Raw genomic sequence first — 16,275 nt, forward strand, 5'->3', positions numbered from 1 at the left:
ACACGTCTGGAGAGTCTTCACTGATCGCTGAATGAAACAAGACGCTGCGCTGGACAACCAACAGTTTATTGAAAACAAACAGGTGCAGCTCAAGCGATGCTGCCGGCGTTGGAGGCGATTCTGGGCCAAAGGTCGGCGCACTCTTTGGCCACCGGGCCCGTGATGGCTGAACCTGCACACACATGGATTTCAGTTTAACACTTTACTTCTGCTGCATTCGAACCATGACATGACCGGAGGAGCAACGCCGGCACAACCATAGTGATCAGGAAGTTTGTCTCATCCCTGATTGAGATCAGTCAGCCACAGTGACGCTGCCGTCTCACCCACAGTGATGAGCTCAATGTCCCCTTCGACGACAACTCACAGAGCCACTGAGCAGACACAGCAAGTGCTTTTGGAAGGGGGGGGGGGGGGGGTCAATTCCTGCCAAGTCAGCAGCTCTAACACACTTTTGGAAAAGGAGCTTCTGTCCTTTCATTTTTTCCATTTAGCTGATGCTTTTATCCAAAGCGACTTACAGCACCGATGGTTCACCATCGGGAGCAATTTTTTTTAGGGTTCAGTGTCTTGCTCAAGGACACTTAGGCATATGGACAGGAGGAGCTGGGATTCAAACCACTAACCTTCCGATTAGTGTTCAACCCAGTCTACCGACTGAGCCACAGACCTCCCGACCGTCCTGCTGTATCTGAAGTGTCTGAGCATGAGGTCACGACACAAATCTATCATTTCCTGTGTAAATGAACACCTGTGCTGTGTTCCAGATGTTGTACTTGTGTTCCAGATGTTGTACTTGTGTACTAACACTAACATCAGAACACTACAAGTACCAGGATGATGAATTCAGAACACTCCAAAAAGAAGAAGTGTGAAACTCTGGACACTTTCCACCCTAAACAGTCGCCATCTTGGCTCTGTAGAGGAAGGGGGCGGGGCCACTGACTTAAAGGATTTTCAAATTAAAAGCATCTGAGGAAGCTGCAGCTGTTCCTGAACACACTGTTTCTTCTCCACTGCTGGACAGAAGAATCAGTGTGTTTGTTGAGTGTTAAACAGAGGACACAAAAACATGTTGATTTCTGGGTAAAATAATTAAAGCTGCAGATGTTCTGGAGGCTGATGTGTTCACATGATGAGGTCATTTCCTGTCAATGTAATTTGAAACAACACTACTTCCTGTACATGGAAGAGTACTGCGTGTTAGTGTGCTGAGGGAAGGATGTCATGTATGTTGTATGTCATCTGGAACACGGCTCTGGATGGCATCCAGACGAACCCACCTTTCATCTCTCCTTTGTTGTTTACGATGACGCCCGCGTTGTCTTCAAAGTAGAGAAACACGCCGTCTTTTCGCCGATACGACTTCCGCTGCCGTATCACCACCGCAGGATGCACTGTGGAGAGGGGATGTCAATCAAGCGAGTTCTGGTCGGTGCACAATTTCATTCAAAAATTCTACTGTGATAACATTTATAATAATTATGAGCCACGACTGCACTGATGTCATCGTTGGTTTGTGAACGTTATGAAGCCTCCAGTTCAGATTCTGTCCGTCACCATCTTGCTAGTTCGGAGCAGGAAGTGACCATATTTGGACGAGGAGCCAGCGGTGGATCTGACTGATCTGATTGGAAACCTGATGATACTACGTCCCGCCCACCGATAGCTGTAACCTGACTGCACGGCGGAGATCAACAGGAAACTGGGACTCAAGGATTTATGGACAGTTTGTCTCATCCCTGATTGAGATCAGTCAGCCACAGTGACGCTGCCGTCTCACCCACAGTGATGAGCTCAATGTTCCCTTCGACGACAACTCACAGAGCCACTGAGCAGACACAGCAAGTGCTTTTGGAAGGGGGGGGGGTTACAGAACAAGTACTTGTGTTCTTTCAGCTCACACGGAGTTAAAAACCAACGCAGACACCCGTTTCATGTCATCTCATTTGTGTTGACATTATTTCAATGCAGCTTCAATATGAAACTCGTGTAACATTCTAAATGATCATTTTAATTAGAGCGATGTCCTTCATTAAAACCTCTCAGTGTCTGCAGGTACAAGCCGCTCCACATTTTAAGTTCTTATTTGACGGGTGACCGTGCTTTTGCAATTAGGGCTCCTCGACATTGGAACGACCTACCTGAGGAAATAAGGCTTGCAGAATCATTAACGTCTTTTAAATCACTTAACACATTTTTATATAATTGCTTTTAAGTGTTGTCCTTTTATGCAGTTCTTTTGTTCCTGTTTTTGTTTGTTCATTTTATTCATTTATGTATTTGTTTGTTTTCTATTCTATCTGCTCATTTGTTTGGTTTTGTTGTATTCATTACCTTTACGGTTTGGTCTTTTTTGCCTCCCGTTTTCTTAAATGTTTTGACGTTGTATTGACATTATGCATGACTATGCTTTGCTTCTCTGTAGAGCACTTTGTAAACTCTGTTTTTAAAAGGTGCTATATAAATAAAGTTATTATTATTTACAGCAAATGTGTAAATCAGACTGTTGTGCATGTTCTCCTCCACTCACCCTTTTTCCTGAGCTCTGGCTTGCCTTTCTTCACTGTGGCCATGACCATGTCACCCACACCCGCAGCAGGCAAGCGGTTCAGACGCCCCTTGATGCCCTTCACAGAGATGATGTACAGGTTCTTGGCACCTGTGGGTCAGAGGGAGAACACCAGCATGAAGACGGAGATCAACAGGAAACTGGGACTCAAGGATTTATGGACAGTTTGTCTCATCCCTGATTGAGATCAGTCAGCCACAGTGACGCTGCCGTCTCACCCACAGTGATGAGCTCAATGTTCCCTTCGACGACAACTCACAGAGCCACTGAGCAGACACAGCAAGTGCTTTTGGAAGGGGGGGGGGGGGTTGTTGGGTTTTATTGATACCAATACTTATTGATTCTCCGATCTACACTTTGGTACAAAAACTAAAGAAATGAAGATTCAACAATTAATCTTAAATTTCTTATTGATTCAATACTCTAATTGGTTATTAAGATTTTTTTTTTAAGAGAAATAAAACCACATGTTGTACTGCATGAATTAAAATGAACAGAGTTTCCACTGTTCAATAGTTTCCTACCTGCAGCACTAAACCTGCTCCCAGGACATGCTGCAGAACAGAAGTCACAGAAAGAGGACTTCTATTTGTTATTCAGTTTACTTTTCCTACAATTTTTTTTTAGCTTTTGTATAGTTTCCAAATATTCAAGTCTGGGAATCTGTTTCAGGAAGCTGCAGGTGTGACGTGTACATGAAAGGCTCTGACAGCAAACAAGAAACTCTTCCTGACAACTTCACTCAAAGAGAGATTTGAAGTCTGGAGGGTTTTCACACCTGCAGGTTGGTGTCTGATCGGGCGGTTTTTGTGACGTTAGTCTGCATCATCAGGACCAACATGGGACTGATGCTTTACCCCATCACTGACAAGCTGCAGATAAGATTAAATAGTAGTTTCACTGTTGAGTGCATAACAACTGTATTGTCACTAAATAACTCTGGTTGGTCCTTTTCCTTTCAGAAGCAAACAAAGTGCACGAGACCAAGTAGTCTTGGTTTGGTCTGAACCAAACGGATCCGCTCCGAGTTTACAAATAAAAGAAAAAAGTTTGGAGAACATACAAAACCGCTGTGAATATGAGCCACAGTAAGAGAAGCGGCTGGTTGAGGTGTACCTGTGTTGTCGGCGCAGTTGATCACCGCTCCCACCGGGAGACCCAGCGAGATGCGGAACTTGGCTCCAGATGAACCACCACGTCCTGCAGGGAGAGAGAAACACCTTTAAAATCACTTCCAACTGATGATAATAATAATAATAATACTTCTAGAACCTTAAGAATATCATGTTATACAAATAAAAGTCCATCTCCATCCTTGTTAGATTTGGTCCAACAGATCTCAGATCAAACTTTAATGTAATAACTGACACGTGACACACAAACCAGAACATGGTGTAACTTTACAAGTCTCCATCAACCTTTACTGGGTTTCTATGGCAACCTGGGTATCTCCACCACCACGCTGCTTCGACCCATCGGCACTTCTTGGAGGCCTGACTGTCTAAAGCAGCTTTTATCAGAGACCGACTCACACACACACACGTTGCAGCTCAGATTCAGAAAACACGCACTGAAAGTTTCCTCCAATCAAAACAATGTCAAGTACTTCCGACTAAACACGGACTTGGTGAGTTAAAACATCTCGTGTTCCCTGAAGCCTCCAGACTCGCGAGTGAACACTGAGGTTTGTGACACACTGCTCGTGTCGGCTCTGCTCAGCTAGCATCAGCTAGCATCAGCTAGCTACGGGGAAACCGGACATTACCGGGACAAAAACACGGGACTCATTCAGCTACAAAATGTGCGACAAGCACCAGAGAACGGTTACTTGTGACGGTAGTGAAGAGCGAGCAGCACATACCGACTTCTCGGTCTCCGGTTCAACTCGCCTGCACGGCGCTAGCAGCAAACATGGCTTCCGACAAACAGCCAGCGAAAATAAAACCGTCCAAAAACCTGAAAACGGGTTTCTTCAAATCAGAACTTGTAACACAAACATGTCGCCTTCGCCTCTCTTTCACCCTCAGACAACATTTAGAGTCGGTGTGTGTCGGAAAAAGTGCAGATGAAGACGGATTTTTTGCGGCGGCTGCCATACCTCTCTTAGACATCGCTGCGGCAGGGAAAGAGGGAGGTGGCGAAAGGAATTATGGGAGATAAACCTGAACAGAAGTTCATCCGGGTCACGAGCGGTGCTGCGTTCAGGAGCAGTCGGAAATATTCCTCACGTAGGTCGCATTGAGTTATTTTTGCAAATGTAAAAATCTCATAGGATATCAAAATATACAGACTCTTTATATTATTCTTCCTTTATTTTAATCGTTCATTAATGACGTCAAACAGGACAGCGACACCGTATCAAAATCAGCGTTAATGTCCTGGTATATATGGCTTAAGGACAAATATACAGCTAAATAAAGTAACTATCAATCTATCTATCTAAACAATGGTGCGTTTAGGTACAGTGCAAATTGTGTGGTATTATTGCTCAGGGTTGACACTGTCTGGTGTTCAGTCTGGTGTTAATTATTCATCAGAATGACGGCCTGTGGGTAGAAATCGTTCTTGTTTCTGGTTATTTTGGCCCACAGTGCTCTGCAGCGCCACCCAGAGGGGAGGAGCTGGAACAGAGAGTGTCCAGGTTGGGATGGATCAGATGCAACCTGCCTGTTTCCTGACTCCGTTTCTGCAGCAGTGGTAAACATGACCCTGTCCAAACTTTATAGAGACGTCAAATTCAAAATAAGCCCATATGGCTTTTAGAAAACAATACGTCTCAGTTTCATCTTTTGATATGTTGTCTTTGGTCTATTCTCAATTAAATATTCATTTATGTGATTTTAAAATCATTGCATTACACATTACACAGCATCACTACTCTGTCATTAAAAGACTACATAAATATAGAAGGATGAAATAACATTAAATATATTTTAAGGAGGTGATCAAGAAACTAGAATACATTTCTTGATCACATTTTCTCTATTTCTGCATGATTTCTTTATGTATTAATACCTCAGGTCTCCACTGCTACACTTCTCTACAGCAGCTTCGTCTGCTCTCATCTGTCCCTTTGGAAGTGTTTATGTTTATTTACTGCCACTATAAAAAGGTTTTAAGACAAATTAAAAGCAGATTTCTAAAAATATGGCCAATTATCCAAAATATTAGAAGAAACAAACAGTACTTGGCGTAGCAGAAAAATCTCAACACGACCACCAACAGACTGAGAAATCCGCTTTATTTGGATCGACGAGTTCAGACGGTACAAAAGAAACGGAGGTATATTACTAAAAACAGTCCAATTCAAGTAAGAAAAGAGTCCTTTAAATGCATAAGTGAGGTTCCCTCGGTGGGGGGTGGTGTTCGTGGTGCCAGCAGGGATATTCAATCTAAAGGCGGAACGAAGAAGCTCTTACACACTGAATGCTGAGTATGCGTCAGTTCTTTCTACATAAACGTGATGAGTACGGGGGAACAAACAGCCACGTCGACTTTTTATACTCGACGCACGTCGGTTTTATCATCCACAGATTTTTTTAAAAAAAGAAGCTAATTAGAGACAAGTCCGTCGTTTCATATGGTTCGTTTCTGCCGCGTCAGCTCTTTAAAACGTTGGAAACTGATGGACTTCTTGCAGGAGTGAGTTCGTGTTACTAAAGCATGCAGAATGTGGGTGAATGAGGGTTAAAACGTGGCTCCGTCCACAATGACTTCAGACCTGCAAACGATGGGCGGGAGACGTGTCCCACAGAGTTGTGTGTTTGAGGAGTACAGGTTGAAAACGAAGGCTGACATGGATTATAGTCGTCTTAAAAAGGTTCACCTAGATCTAAAAACACAAAGCAGAAGCAACGGCAGCACTTCTGTAAATCACACAAACTAATAAGCTAGAAAATCCAGAGGTTTTACACGGAGAGGCTGAGGTCCTTTCAGACGATGGGGCCCTTTATCACCAGAACACACGCCGAGCAGTCAGTCAGTCACCTGACATGATTCATGGGGGGAAGGAGGGAGAGGGGGGGGAGGGGTTTGCAGCAGTGGTCAAAAAATATACATACTGTGTGTGAGGGCTCATTCACAGACATGAAGACCCTTCGGCCAGTACAGAGTTAGGTTGAGGTTCGGGTTACAACACAAACCAGCAGTCGGTTTCATGATGTTTTCATATTTAATTTCATTTTAAAGAAAACTAATGTGTCTCGTCGCGCCTCCTACAGCTGACAGAAAGGTTTCTGTCAGTGGAACTGACGACGGCTCCTCAGGAAGTTGTACTTCACGTATTTTTCACAAATTTTTCTTCTTTTTTTCTTTTTAGAAAAGATGAATAACGAAGTCGTCCCGTCGGTTGGTCTAAATGTGTGATCGCTTTCACTGCTCGCGTTGTGGACACGACGCTGCAGGAGCGCTAACGGTGATGTCAGGCGTGGCGAGAGACGCGTGTATGACAGACGGGGAGGAGTCTGACGACCCGGTGACATCGTCAGCTCCGTGTTTTCCTGGTTGAAGTCTGTATCTGGTTATTTTACAGGACAAACATCCGTCGGGGGACATGATCAGAAACGAGGAACGGCTCGTTCTACGCCTGCAGGACGAACTCTGAGCTCTTTGGTGACGTTTCCGTGAACTCGCATTATGAAAGCAGGCATGCTGGATAAAGTTAAAGAAAACGTACGCAGATTGGAGGGAAATCGAACTTCCTGATGTTTGGAGCAGCTACATGAAGCTGGATGATGAAAACCCTACATCGCTCGGGTGTGCAGTATGCTGGAGTTATTAACTGACCTCACTAACAGACCCTCGACCAGTCAGCACTTCTTACTCCCAAATATTTGTCCCACTCTCCTTCTTACTCCTCCTTCTCCTCCTGCTGCTGCTCCCTCTACAGCTACCACTGTCTAACAATACTATTACATGTCATACTGTTGGCTGCTCTGGCTGGAGGGCAGGAGTGGTGGTGGAGGAGGAGGAGGAGGAGGGGGAGGAGGAGGAGGTGGGGCTGCTTCCTCTGAGGCAGGGGGCGGTGCGGCAGCCACATTAGGGTTGGATGCAATAGAGCTGGCTTCCTGGGCTGCCGCGGGTTCCGAGGAGGCTGCTGCTGCTGCTGTTGTTGTTGTTGTTGTTGTTGCTGCTGTTGTTGTTGTTGTTGTTGTTGCTGCTGTTGCTGATGCTGCTGCTGATGCTGCTGCGCCGTCAGAGGGCGGAGGCGGCATGCTGCTGCTGCTGCTACTGCTGTCGTCACTCGGAGCACTGCTGTTGGGAGTGCTGCTCTCCCTGGAGGGCTCCGGGGGAGGGGTGGCTTTGTCAGAGGCAGAGGAGGGAGGGTCGGATGGAGGGGGCGGAGCCGCCTGGTGGTCTGAGGGGGGTTCTGGAGGCGCCGCCTCATCTGCAGAGGGGAAGGTGGGACAAAGACATTGAAGGTTTGAGCAGTTGGACAAGAAATGGTCTCCAAGTGTTGCATTAGTCCCTTTCTATTGGGGATAGACAGCTCCTGATGCACACGAACGCAGCACGGTGATGCACACGGAGCAGGAAACAACCCTGTGTGTGTGTGTGTGTGTGTGTGTGTGTGTGTGTGTGTGTGTGTGTGTGTGTGTGTGTGTGTGTGTACCTGTCTCCATCGGTGTGGGCTTGTCCTCCTCCTTGGTCCCTGAGGTGGGGCTAGCATTAGCACCACTCTGCTCTGCAGCTTTGTTTGCAGCAGCCTCCTGTTGCTGCTGTTGTTGTTGTTGCAGTTGTTGTTGTTGTTGTTGCTGCTGCTGCTGCTGCTGTTGTTGTTGTTGTTGAGCAGCCTTCTCCGCCTGCTCGGCCGCCTCGCGCTCCCTCTCCTCCGCCCGGCGCCTTGCTGCCTCCTCAGCAGCAGCCATCTCGGCGGTGAGCTTCTCCATGTCCACCTCCACCTTCTGACTGCACAGCTGGAGACACAGGAAGCAACGACGACACACAGTTCATTCACAGAAGAACTGAAGCAGAAGAAACTTTGCAGACGGTAATCTTTGAGAGTTGAATGTGATCTAATCTGGAGTTCGGAGGCCGTGAATGTGTGTCTACGACACTCGGCCCTCTCTAGGTGGAGAACTTTTTGCTCTACCCGCTTCAGTTCAGAGTTGAATGAGTCGGTGGTCTCCAGAAAGCGTCTCTTCTTGTCCTGGTGGCGATCCTCGATCTGCAGAAGTTCTGCCTCCAGCTTCCTCTGAAATCACCCGGAGGCACATGAGGTTCAGCGGTCATGGACGTGAAGCTTCTCCGATACTGCCGTCACAGGTTTAAACAGCGCGACCTACCTGGTGCACCATGAGCGACTGCACCTGCCTCTTGAGGACCTGCATGCGGGCCGTGGTGACCACCGAGCGGACGTCGGGCACCACGATCTCGCTGAGGATGTCGCTGATGAGGCGGTGGTTCCTCTGGAAACGCGCTGCTGCCGTGTGCTTCACTGAAAAACCATCATCGTAGTCTGGTGGAGGAAAAAACATGAGATGAGCGGACCTCCGAGAGGGCGGCAGACAAACTGATGTCTGAAGAGTTTGATTGGTCAAACCGATTCAAAACATCCAACAAACATCACAGGGCCTGTATCTACATTATATGAACCGCTTGTGGATGTGAACTTGCCATCGGGGTCCTCGGCGGGCTGAATGCTCATGTATGGCTCTCCTTTGTCCATGCGGCTCTGCCTCTGCCTGCTCTCCTCCTCCATGGCTGCCTCGGCCCGGTTCTTGGCGTTGACGTAGGCCAGGTAGGCTGGAGAGTTGTGGTACGCCTTCAACGAGTCGTTGTACTCGATCTGAGAGAGGAGAGAAGGATTATACCTGTACTTGTCCGGAAACGTTTACCATCTCATGACCCTTTTGTTAAATGTCAGGTGTTCATACTTTGCTGCATTGTGAAGTGACGTCTAACGATTAAAGGGATAATCCACTCAAAATAAATCGTTTGACCATCAAACCCAGAACTTCCCTAAGTATGTGTTTGTAGGAAGGTGGTTGAGGTCCCCATCCATCCACCCATCAGGGCTCTGCTCTCCCTATGTGGTTAACAATGTATTTTAAAAAAACAAATCCACTGGACGAGAACCACCAGGATGTTTAAAGCCTGAATGAGTGAAGCCGTGTTTGACCTGCAGGTTCCTGTTCATCACCATTACAGTCTCCTGCTCTCAGAACCAGGGGGCGACTGAGTTTCAGGGCTGATACAGATTATTGGTTATCAAGCAGACCAATAAACTGATTTGGAACCGATATGCATTTGCAGTAAAAAACTAAAATCTTTTGTGGCAAAATTTGGAATAACAATAAACGAATCTTATTGTGAAGGTACACGTCAATTTGGGGTGTTTATTGTGAAAACAAAGAAATACTAGTAGTCGAGGACAGCGGTGTTTTTAACTTCTTACCTATGAAACAGTCCTCTGAGCCGCTGAAGGCTTCTACCTGCGACAGAAGTGAGCTCGTCTGTGGCAGAGGAGCCGTCAGCGCTGATTGGCCATTACGCGTAAGGTGTAACCAATCAGATAAAGCTGCGGGCGGGACTTTCATAAAAATGCAAAATATCATCCCGGATAATCGGCCGACCGCTACAATGAACATCTGGCCTGTAGCTCTTGTTTTCCATGTTAGACCTTCAGCTAGTGCTAATTCACAGATTGACAAAAAAAAAAATTCTGATATTTGATTATTTTGATGATGCGTGAGGCATTTTGTGGTCACCACTTCCCGTTGAGACACCTGTGACAGGAATGAAAAGACAAACAGCGGCTCACCTTCTCAGCTTCGTACTCGTTGAGGTAGTCCTGCTTCTCTTCGTCGGTCAGGTCCCTCCACATCCCTCCGATGATCTTTCCGATCTCCCACAGCTTCAGGTCCGGGTTGGACGCCTTCACTTGGTCCCATACCTAGCATGTGCACACAAGTAGTGGATCCAAACACACACACACACACACACACACACACACACACACACACACACACACACACACACACACACACACACACACACACACACACACACACACACACACACACACACACACACACACACACACACACACACCACACAACACATCAGGTCACTGCAGGTCCACTGAAGACGAGCGTAAATCAGGTTAGTCCGAGACAATGAAGGAACTAAAGGAGGAAAAGTGCAGAGGAAAGAAACAGTTCCCAAGATGATGCATCGAACTCGGTAAAGCATTTGAACTGTTAAAAACCAGCTCAATGAAATGGAATGAAATCTTTGTTTTAAAAGAGAATCTAAGGATTTCTACCAAGAGTAGATTTAGTCTTTGAGCAGCATTCAAAGCTGAAGTTGCAGCTCTGACAGGAGAGATGAGATGTAGAGGGGAAGTACAGGAGCAGGAGCAGGTCAAGGAAACCAAAGGTTCTCAGTTCCCTTCAGGGTTGACAGACACACACACACACACACACACACACACACACACACACACACACACACACACACACACACACACACACACACACACACACACACACACACACACACTGTGAGCCAACAGAGGGAGATAGAGGGGAGAGAATGTCCACTGGGTGGAGGAGGAGGAGGAGGAGATGGTGGTGGTGGTGGTGGTGAGGCGTCATGGCTTGGCTGTTTCCCACCCTCAAACCCCTGCCAACTTTTCAGGGGATGGGAGGACAAGCAGTAAAAGCAGACACCGTGGATGGGTGTCTTACCTTCCTGCTTACCTTCCGGCTGTACCGCATGTAAGGCATCAGGGGCTTGTCTGGAGGTTTGGGAGGCTTCGGCACGGTGATGCCCGTGGAGTTCTGTGGAGAGAAGAGGAGAGGGGAGATGGAGGGGGAACAAAAAATAAATAAAAGGGCAGGTTTAGAGAGAGGGAAAGCAAAAATAAATAAAATTTAAAAAAAAATAACATCATCTGATTACAGTCTGATCACAGGGTGAAAGGTGAAGTAAGAAATTTGAAAAAGACACAAACCATACAGTCTGTTTGTACCACAGTCCCTCCAGGAAAACGCGATAAAGATAATCAACGCAAATGCCGCAAAATGTTTAAATTTGCGTGATTTTTCCGCAAAAAACATCATCATCAGAATCTGAGCTGAAATGATTAAAAACATAAAGTAAATCTTTTCAAACAGAACTGACTTAATTACCAAAAATGACTCCTCATATCCATCCAAAAAGTCTCTGCTCCTGTTTTCATCACCAAATAAAACTCTGTTCACCGGAGGAAACCGGAACAAGAGGAGAAACAGGAAGTGACGGGGTTTGTGGGAAATGTAGTCTTCACATTAAAATTATGTGATTAAATGTTTATTATCAAACAAGTGATTCCATATTACTGGATGTTAAATGAGTTTTGTCCACACGTCCAGTTGTCAGAGACGTCTCTTTGTTTGTTTCATCCAGCAGGTCTATGTGTTGAATGAACATGAATGAAACAGCATCTAAAGCTCTTATTTTGACAGCTGATGTAGTCCTTGTTTCTATATTCCAGTCACAGACGGTCTGTTCTGGAAACATACGCAGCTTTTAGGACCTTGTAGGAACTTTTATCTCCACGGTTCTCTAAATTCAATAAATAAATAAAACAGATTAAAACTAAAATATTTCTGTGATGTGCAGCATGATTATTATCACAGGAAGTGATTACAGATGTATTACTTTATCAGGTAGAAGTTCTTTCTCAACTTGCAATTTGTTGTAATTCCCACAATGGTCACTTGAAACTCGAGAAATTACATCACAATTTTTCAGAAAATCCACCATTTTTGCATTTTTTTTTTTTAGTTCTGGAAACATACGCAGCTTTTAGGAGCTTTGAGCCTCATGGTTCTCTAAGTTTAATAAATAAATATAAAAAAAGATTAGAACTAAAATATTTATGTGACACATAAAACATTTATGTGATTACAGATGTATTACTTTATCAGGTAGGGCTTAAAAAAATTATAATTGTTCTTTCTCAACTTTTTCTAATTTCCGTATAAAACGCCACAATTGAAATCCCAATTTTTCAGAAAATCCGCCGCAAAAATCTAAAATGTTTGATCACAACAATCACGAAAAACTCCTGGAAAGACGAAAAACTCCTGGAGGGACGGCCTCCCGAGGACGTCTGCACCAAAACATGCTCACAGCTCACATTCGCTTCAGATGAACTTTCCCTGGAAATGGCTGAGCCAACTGTGCAGGACAGCAGCAGTGTTATTAAATGTACTCATTATATCAGCACATCATGGCTGCCATATTGTAATTAACAGTTCATCAATCAACAGACGACATGAAGCGGCTCGTCTGAGGGAAATGTTTTATCAAATATATTGACTGCTTGTTGAGCACACTGAAAATGGAAAAAAACAGAAAAGCTCGAGCAATTTCTTTCTTCCTGGTTTTGTATCAATGTAAATGAGTCATTTAAGAATTATTTAACACTAAAGAAGCATGTTTTCCTCTGACACCCACAAAAAGATGTTTGTTGTTTTTTATGGGAGAAAATGGACCGCTCACTTTTTCATTCACGAAAACCGACGGTTAAACGAGTAACTTGAAGTCCAGAGTTTGTCTGTATTTGTAACTGAAGAGGAGATTACGTGTTGTGTCACTAACTTGTATGTATTACTGATTGATTTAAAACAGAGGTAATTTTTTACCTCCAACCTCTTAGAAAACTAAATTTAAACAACTGAATTTGATGTTTTACAGCAAAATGAGTTAATTCAATATTCTATCATATTACTTTAGATATTAGTCTCAAGTTGTTCTGGAACAGTGTGTTGGCCAAATAAGCATCCAAACCTCAGCCATCCAGTCGTTTCACTGTATGAGAAATAACAAAAGGTAAAAGCATGAATCTGAACACGACGGGTTTTTGACAAATGAAGAACTTTTCCTTTGTTCAAATACTCCGATGATCATAAATTTCCTCAAACGTAAATCTAATATTGTTCATTTCAATTTTTCCAAAAATAATTTCTGTATCAGCCCCACCGCCGAAGCCTTTCATACGACCCCCTACATCTTGTCCTGAGCCCCATACAGGTTCCTGTTGTTATTCTAAAATGCCTCCATCAATTCATTACCCTGCTGGAGCCTCCGGAGCTCCCTCCCAGCCGGAGGTTGTTGTAGGCCAGATGGCTGTAAGGATTGTAGCCCACAAACCCTGGGGTGGAAGGCATTTGCTGATGGAAGACAAATGAGACAAAACACGAATGAGAAATGGCTCACAAACAAGAGGAGGAAGAGGGATAAACATAAATAAGTGAAAAGGAGGGGAAAACGTGAAGATATATGTTGATTTCTTTTGCTTGTTTGTTTTCCATGACCTCATCATGCAAGGCAAAAAAGGCAACTGGCGTGCAGGCTGGCATTCAGAGAGAGGGCACAACATGTAAATCCCATTCAAATAGTTCCGTGTTCAGCACAAGTAGCATTTAATTTAACCGCGTGTCAGCGCCACGCCATTTCGGCTTTACACAGTGTTGTGCCCTGCTGCTGAATGGAAGGAAATGAAAAGCATCAGAACAAGCGCGTTGACTCTGTAACTCTTCACATGTCTGCTAAACATTAGAAGCGCTCCACTCAGACATTTGAAGTTCTTAAAATCAGATTTCAAACCAACTCGCTCCCCTCGGCCGTATCGTCTCGTAACGGTGCATAAAGACCCCGTCTGTGCAAGACCTCAAACAAGTGGTGGCATGACAGGAAAAAGCAGGAGTGGAAGCGACGATGAAGAGCTGAATAAGATTTGTGGCGACCTCGCTGTGTTCAGATGGAGAGAAAGCGAGAGAGGACTAACTTGGCCACTAAACAGTAAAGAATAAGAGTGGAGGTGAGAGTGGGACACTTACTGTTGTTGGCGCGGGGGGAGGGGGTGGGGCGTAGGAGGGGCGTTCTGAGCGAGACAGAAATAAAAAGGAGAAAAATGAGGTTATTCTGCCGTTACATCAGCATGCTGTGGAGAATTTACAGACTTGTTTTTGTGTCTTGAAATAACTGCGTCTTTCAGTCGTTTCACGGGCACGATATTTTAAATTGTGATTATTTGTTTATAGCCCCATGTTAATTATGGCATATGCCTCCTTCACACACACACACACACACAAATGTAAAAAATAAAAACACACACACACACACACACAAGGCAAAGGCTATTAATGAGAGGAAAGGGAAACACTTCTCTTCACTGATGGTTATTTACTAAACCGTGACACATGCCGTTTGCTCTAATAAAAACAATACCACCATTCAGGGCATGTTTTCTTCGTGCTATGAACATGTATATGGACTTACTTGACATCGTGGCTGGAGACTGGGCTAAGCAGAGCAGGCTATTTCCATATTCGTCAAACTACGAAAGAAAACATTGGAGAGAAAAAAATAAATAAATCAGCCACACAAAATAGCTCAACTATTTCAGTTTAGTAGCTTGGGAGAGTAAAAAGCAAAAAGAAAGTAATAAATGAACAGAGAGGAATAGAGGTAGGAGATTTAAACCTAAAGTAAGGTGATTATAAAATATAATCATCGCCACGGCCCTTTGTGAGGGAAAACAAACCCGCATATTACATTGATGTCAACAGAGAATCGGAGGAAGTTGAGCTTTTTCCTCCAAACGGCTGCTTTAAACTAACCGGTTTAAATAATAACGCCATGTGGAAGAGTTGCTGTGTGGTTAGTTACACCAACAATGATGTGAAAAACTCTGATGTCTGATTTGTTTCCCCGTCATGTCCTAAAACAGATCCTGAGAGAAGGGCTTTATGGCTCCAGTCTCTAGAAGGGAAGACTGAGGTGACCTGAGAAATGAGGGATCAAATTAAACGTTGTTACCTATCCAGCGTGTTTTACGGCAGGCAGAGTGGAAATATGACCCATAGACACATTTTAAAGTCATTCTGATCCGGTAGTTTCAAACGGATTGGTGTTGTAACGCTGTTTTACATCGAAGTCTATGAAGAGTCGTCTGCTCTCCCTCAAAAGGGGCGGGGACGTTTCTGAAAGCCAAAGTTCCCGGATGTGCCGGTCTGCTCTATTGGCTAAATTATCTACAGCCTTATTTTATAATATTTCATATATATATATTTATATATATATATATATATATATATATATATATATATATATATATATATATATATATATATATATATATATATATATATATGAAACACCAAGAGGATGTGCAGAAGTCTGGTTTTCTCTCAGTTCACTTGAATTAAAAAAATATATAATGAAAAGTGAATATACTCATTATTTTTGCCAATTATTTTTTTTTTGTATAAACAACCGAAAAACCTTCCGTCGCTGCTTTAATGACAACAATGGCTGACTGGGCTTCAAATGCTAACATTAGCTTCTTAGGCCTGGCCAACACTAACACAGAGAACATTTGCCCGGTCTTCGTTTTGCAGCTCATCGTCAAATTAAATTAATCATGACGCAGTTTGGTTACAAAAACGCACAGAAACACAAACGGCTGTAGGACGTTTGAATAAAGCGGACTGTTGAAGCTAAGCTAACGGAAAATAAGTCAGCAGCTCTCGGTGCCGCTCACCACATGGAGGCCATTCGGTAGCCTTACAAGCTAAATATTTAACCAGACACATGTAGGTAGTGTCGACATAAAATATACAAAACCGCAATTTTCTTTTTACATTTTCAACAAATAATGGTGTAAACAACGTAAACACACTCACTCAACAGTCCTTTGTTCACTCTGC

General features: G+C 44.2%; 2 protein-coding genes across 4 annotated transcripts; both read right to left on the reverse strand.

Annotated features, from left to right (window-relative positions):
- Positions 1-50: 50 nt before the first annotated feature.
- rpl23 (ribosomal protein L23) lies at positions 51-4,745 on the reverse strand. The gene is made up of 5 exons (XM_069688494.1): positions 4,671-4,745; positions 3,689-3,772; positions 2,534-2,662; positions 1,284-1,397; positions 51-172 (listed from the first exon to the last, which is right to left on the reverse strand). The coding sequence occupies exons 1-5, from the start codon at positions 4,681-4,683 to the stop codon at positions 90-92; spliced, it is 423 nt and encodes a 140-aa protein (XP_069544595.1). The 5' UTR covers positions 4,684-4,745; the 3' UTR covers positions 51-89.
- Positions 4,746-5,796: 1,051 nt separating this feature from the next.
- Positions 5,797-16,275, reverse strand: LOC138614899 (SWI/SNF-related matrix-associated actin-dependent regulator of chromatin subfamily E member 1-like). 3 transcript variants are annotated; one of them, XM_069688487.1, is made up of 11 exons: positions 16,252-16,275; positions 14,846-14,903; positions 14,404-14,447; positions 13,636-13,734; positions 11,275-11,355; positions 10,335-10,466; positions 9,188-9,359; positions 8,857-9,029; positions 8,664-8,765; positions 8,184-8,487; positions 5,797-7,958 (listed from the first exon to the last, which is right to left on the reverse strand). In XM_069688487.1, the coding sequence occupies exons 2-11, from the start codon at positions 14,850-14,852 to the stop codon at positions 7,483-7,485; spliced, it is 1,590 nt and encodes a 529-aa protein (XP_069544588.1). In that variant the 5' UTR covers positions 14,853-14,903; positions 16,252-16,275; the 3' UTR covers positions 5,797-7,482. The 3 variants fall into 3 exon arrangements, with proteins under 3 accessions (XP_069544588.1, XP_069544587.1, XP_069544589.1); XM_069688486.1 differs by having other exon boundaries at positions 11,263-11,355; XM_069688488.1 differs by lacking the exon at positions 13,636-13,734 and having other exon boundaries at positions 11,263-11,355.

This window comes from Brachyistius frenatus, unplaced genomic scaffold (genome assembly GCF_029030835.1).
Source record: "Brachyistius frenatus isolate BFR_SWC_R1_liver_20210118 unplaced genomic scaffold, ASM2903083v1 Contig_611, whole genome shotgun sequence".
In the NCBI taxonomy this organism is placed as follows: domain Eukaryota; kingdom Metazoa; phylum Chordata; class Actinopteri; family Embiotocidae; genus Brachyistius; species Brachyistius frenatus.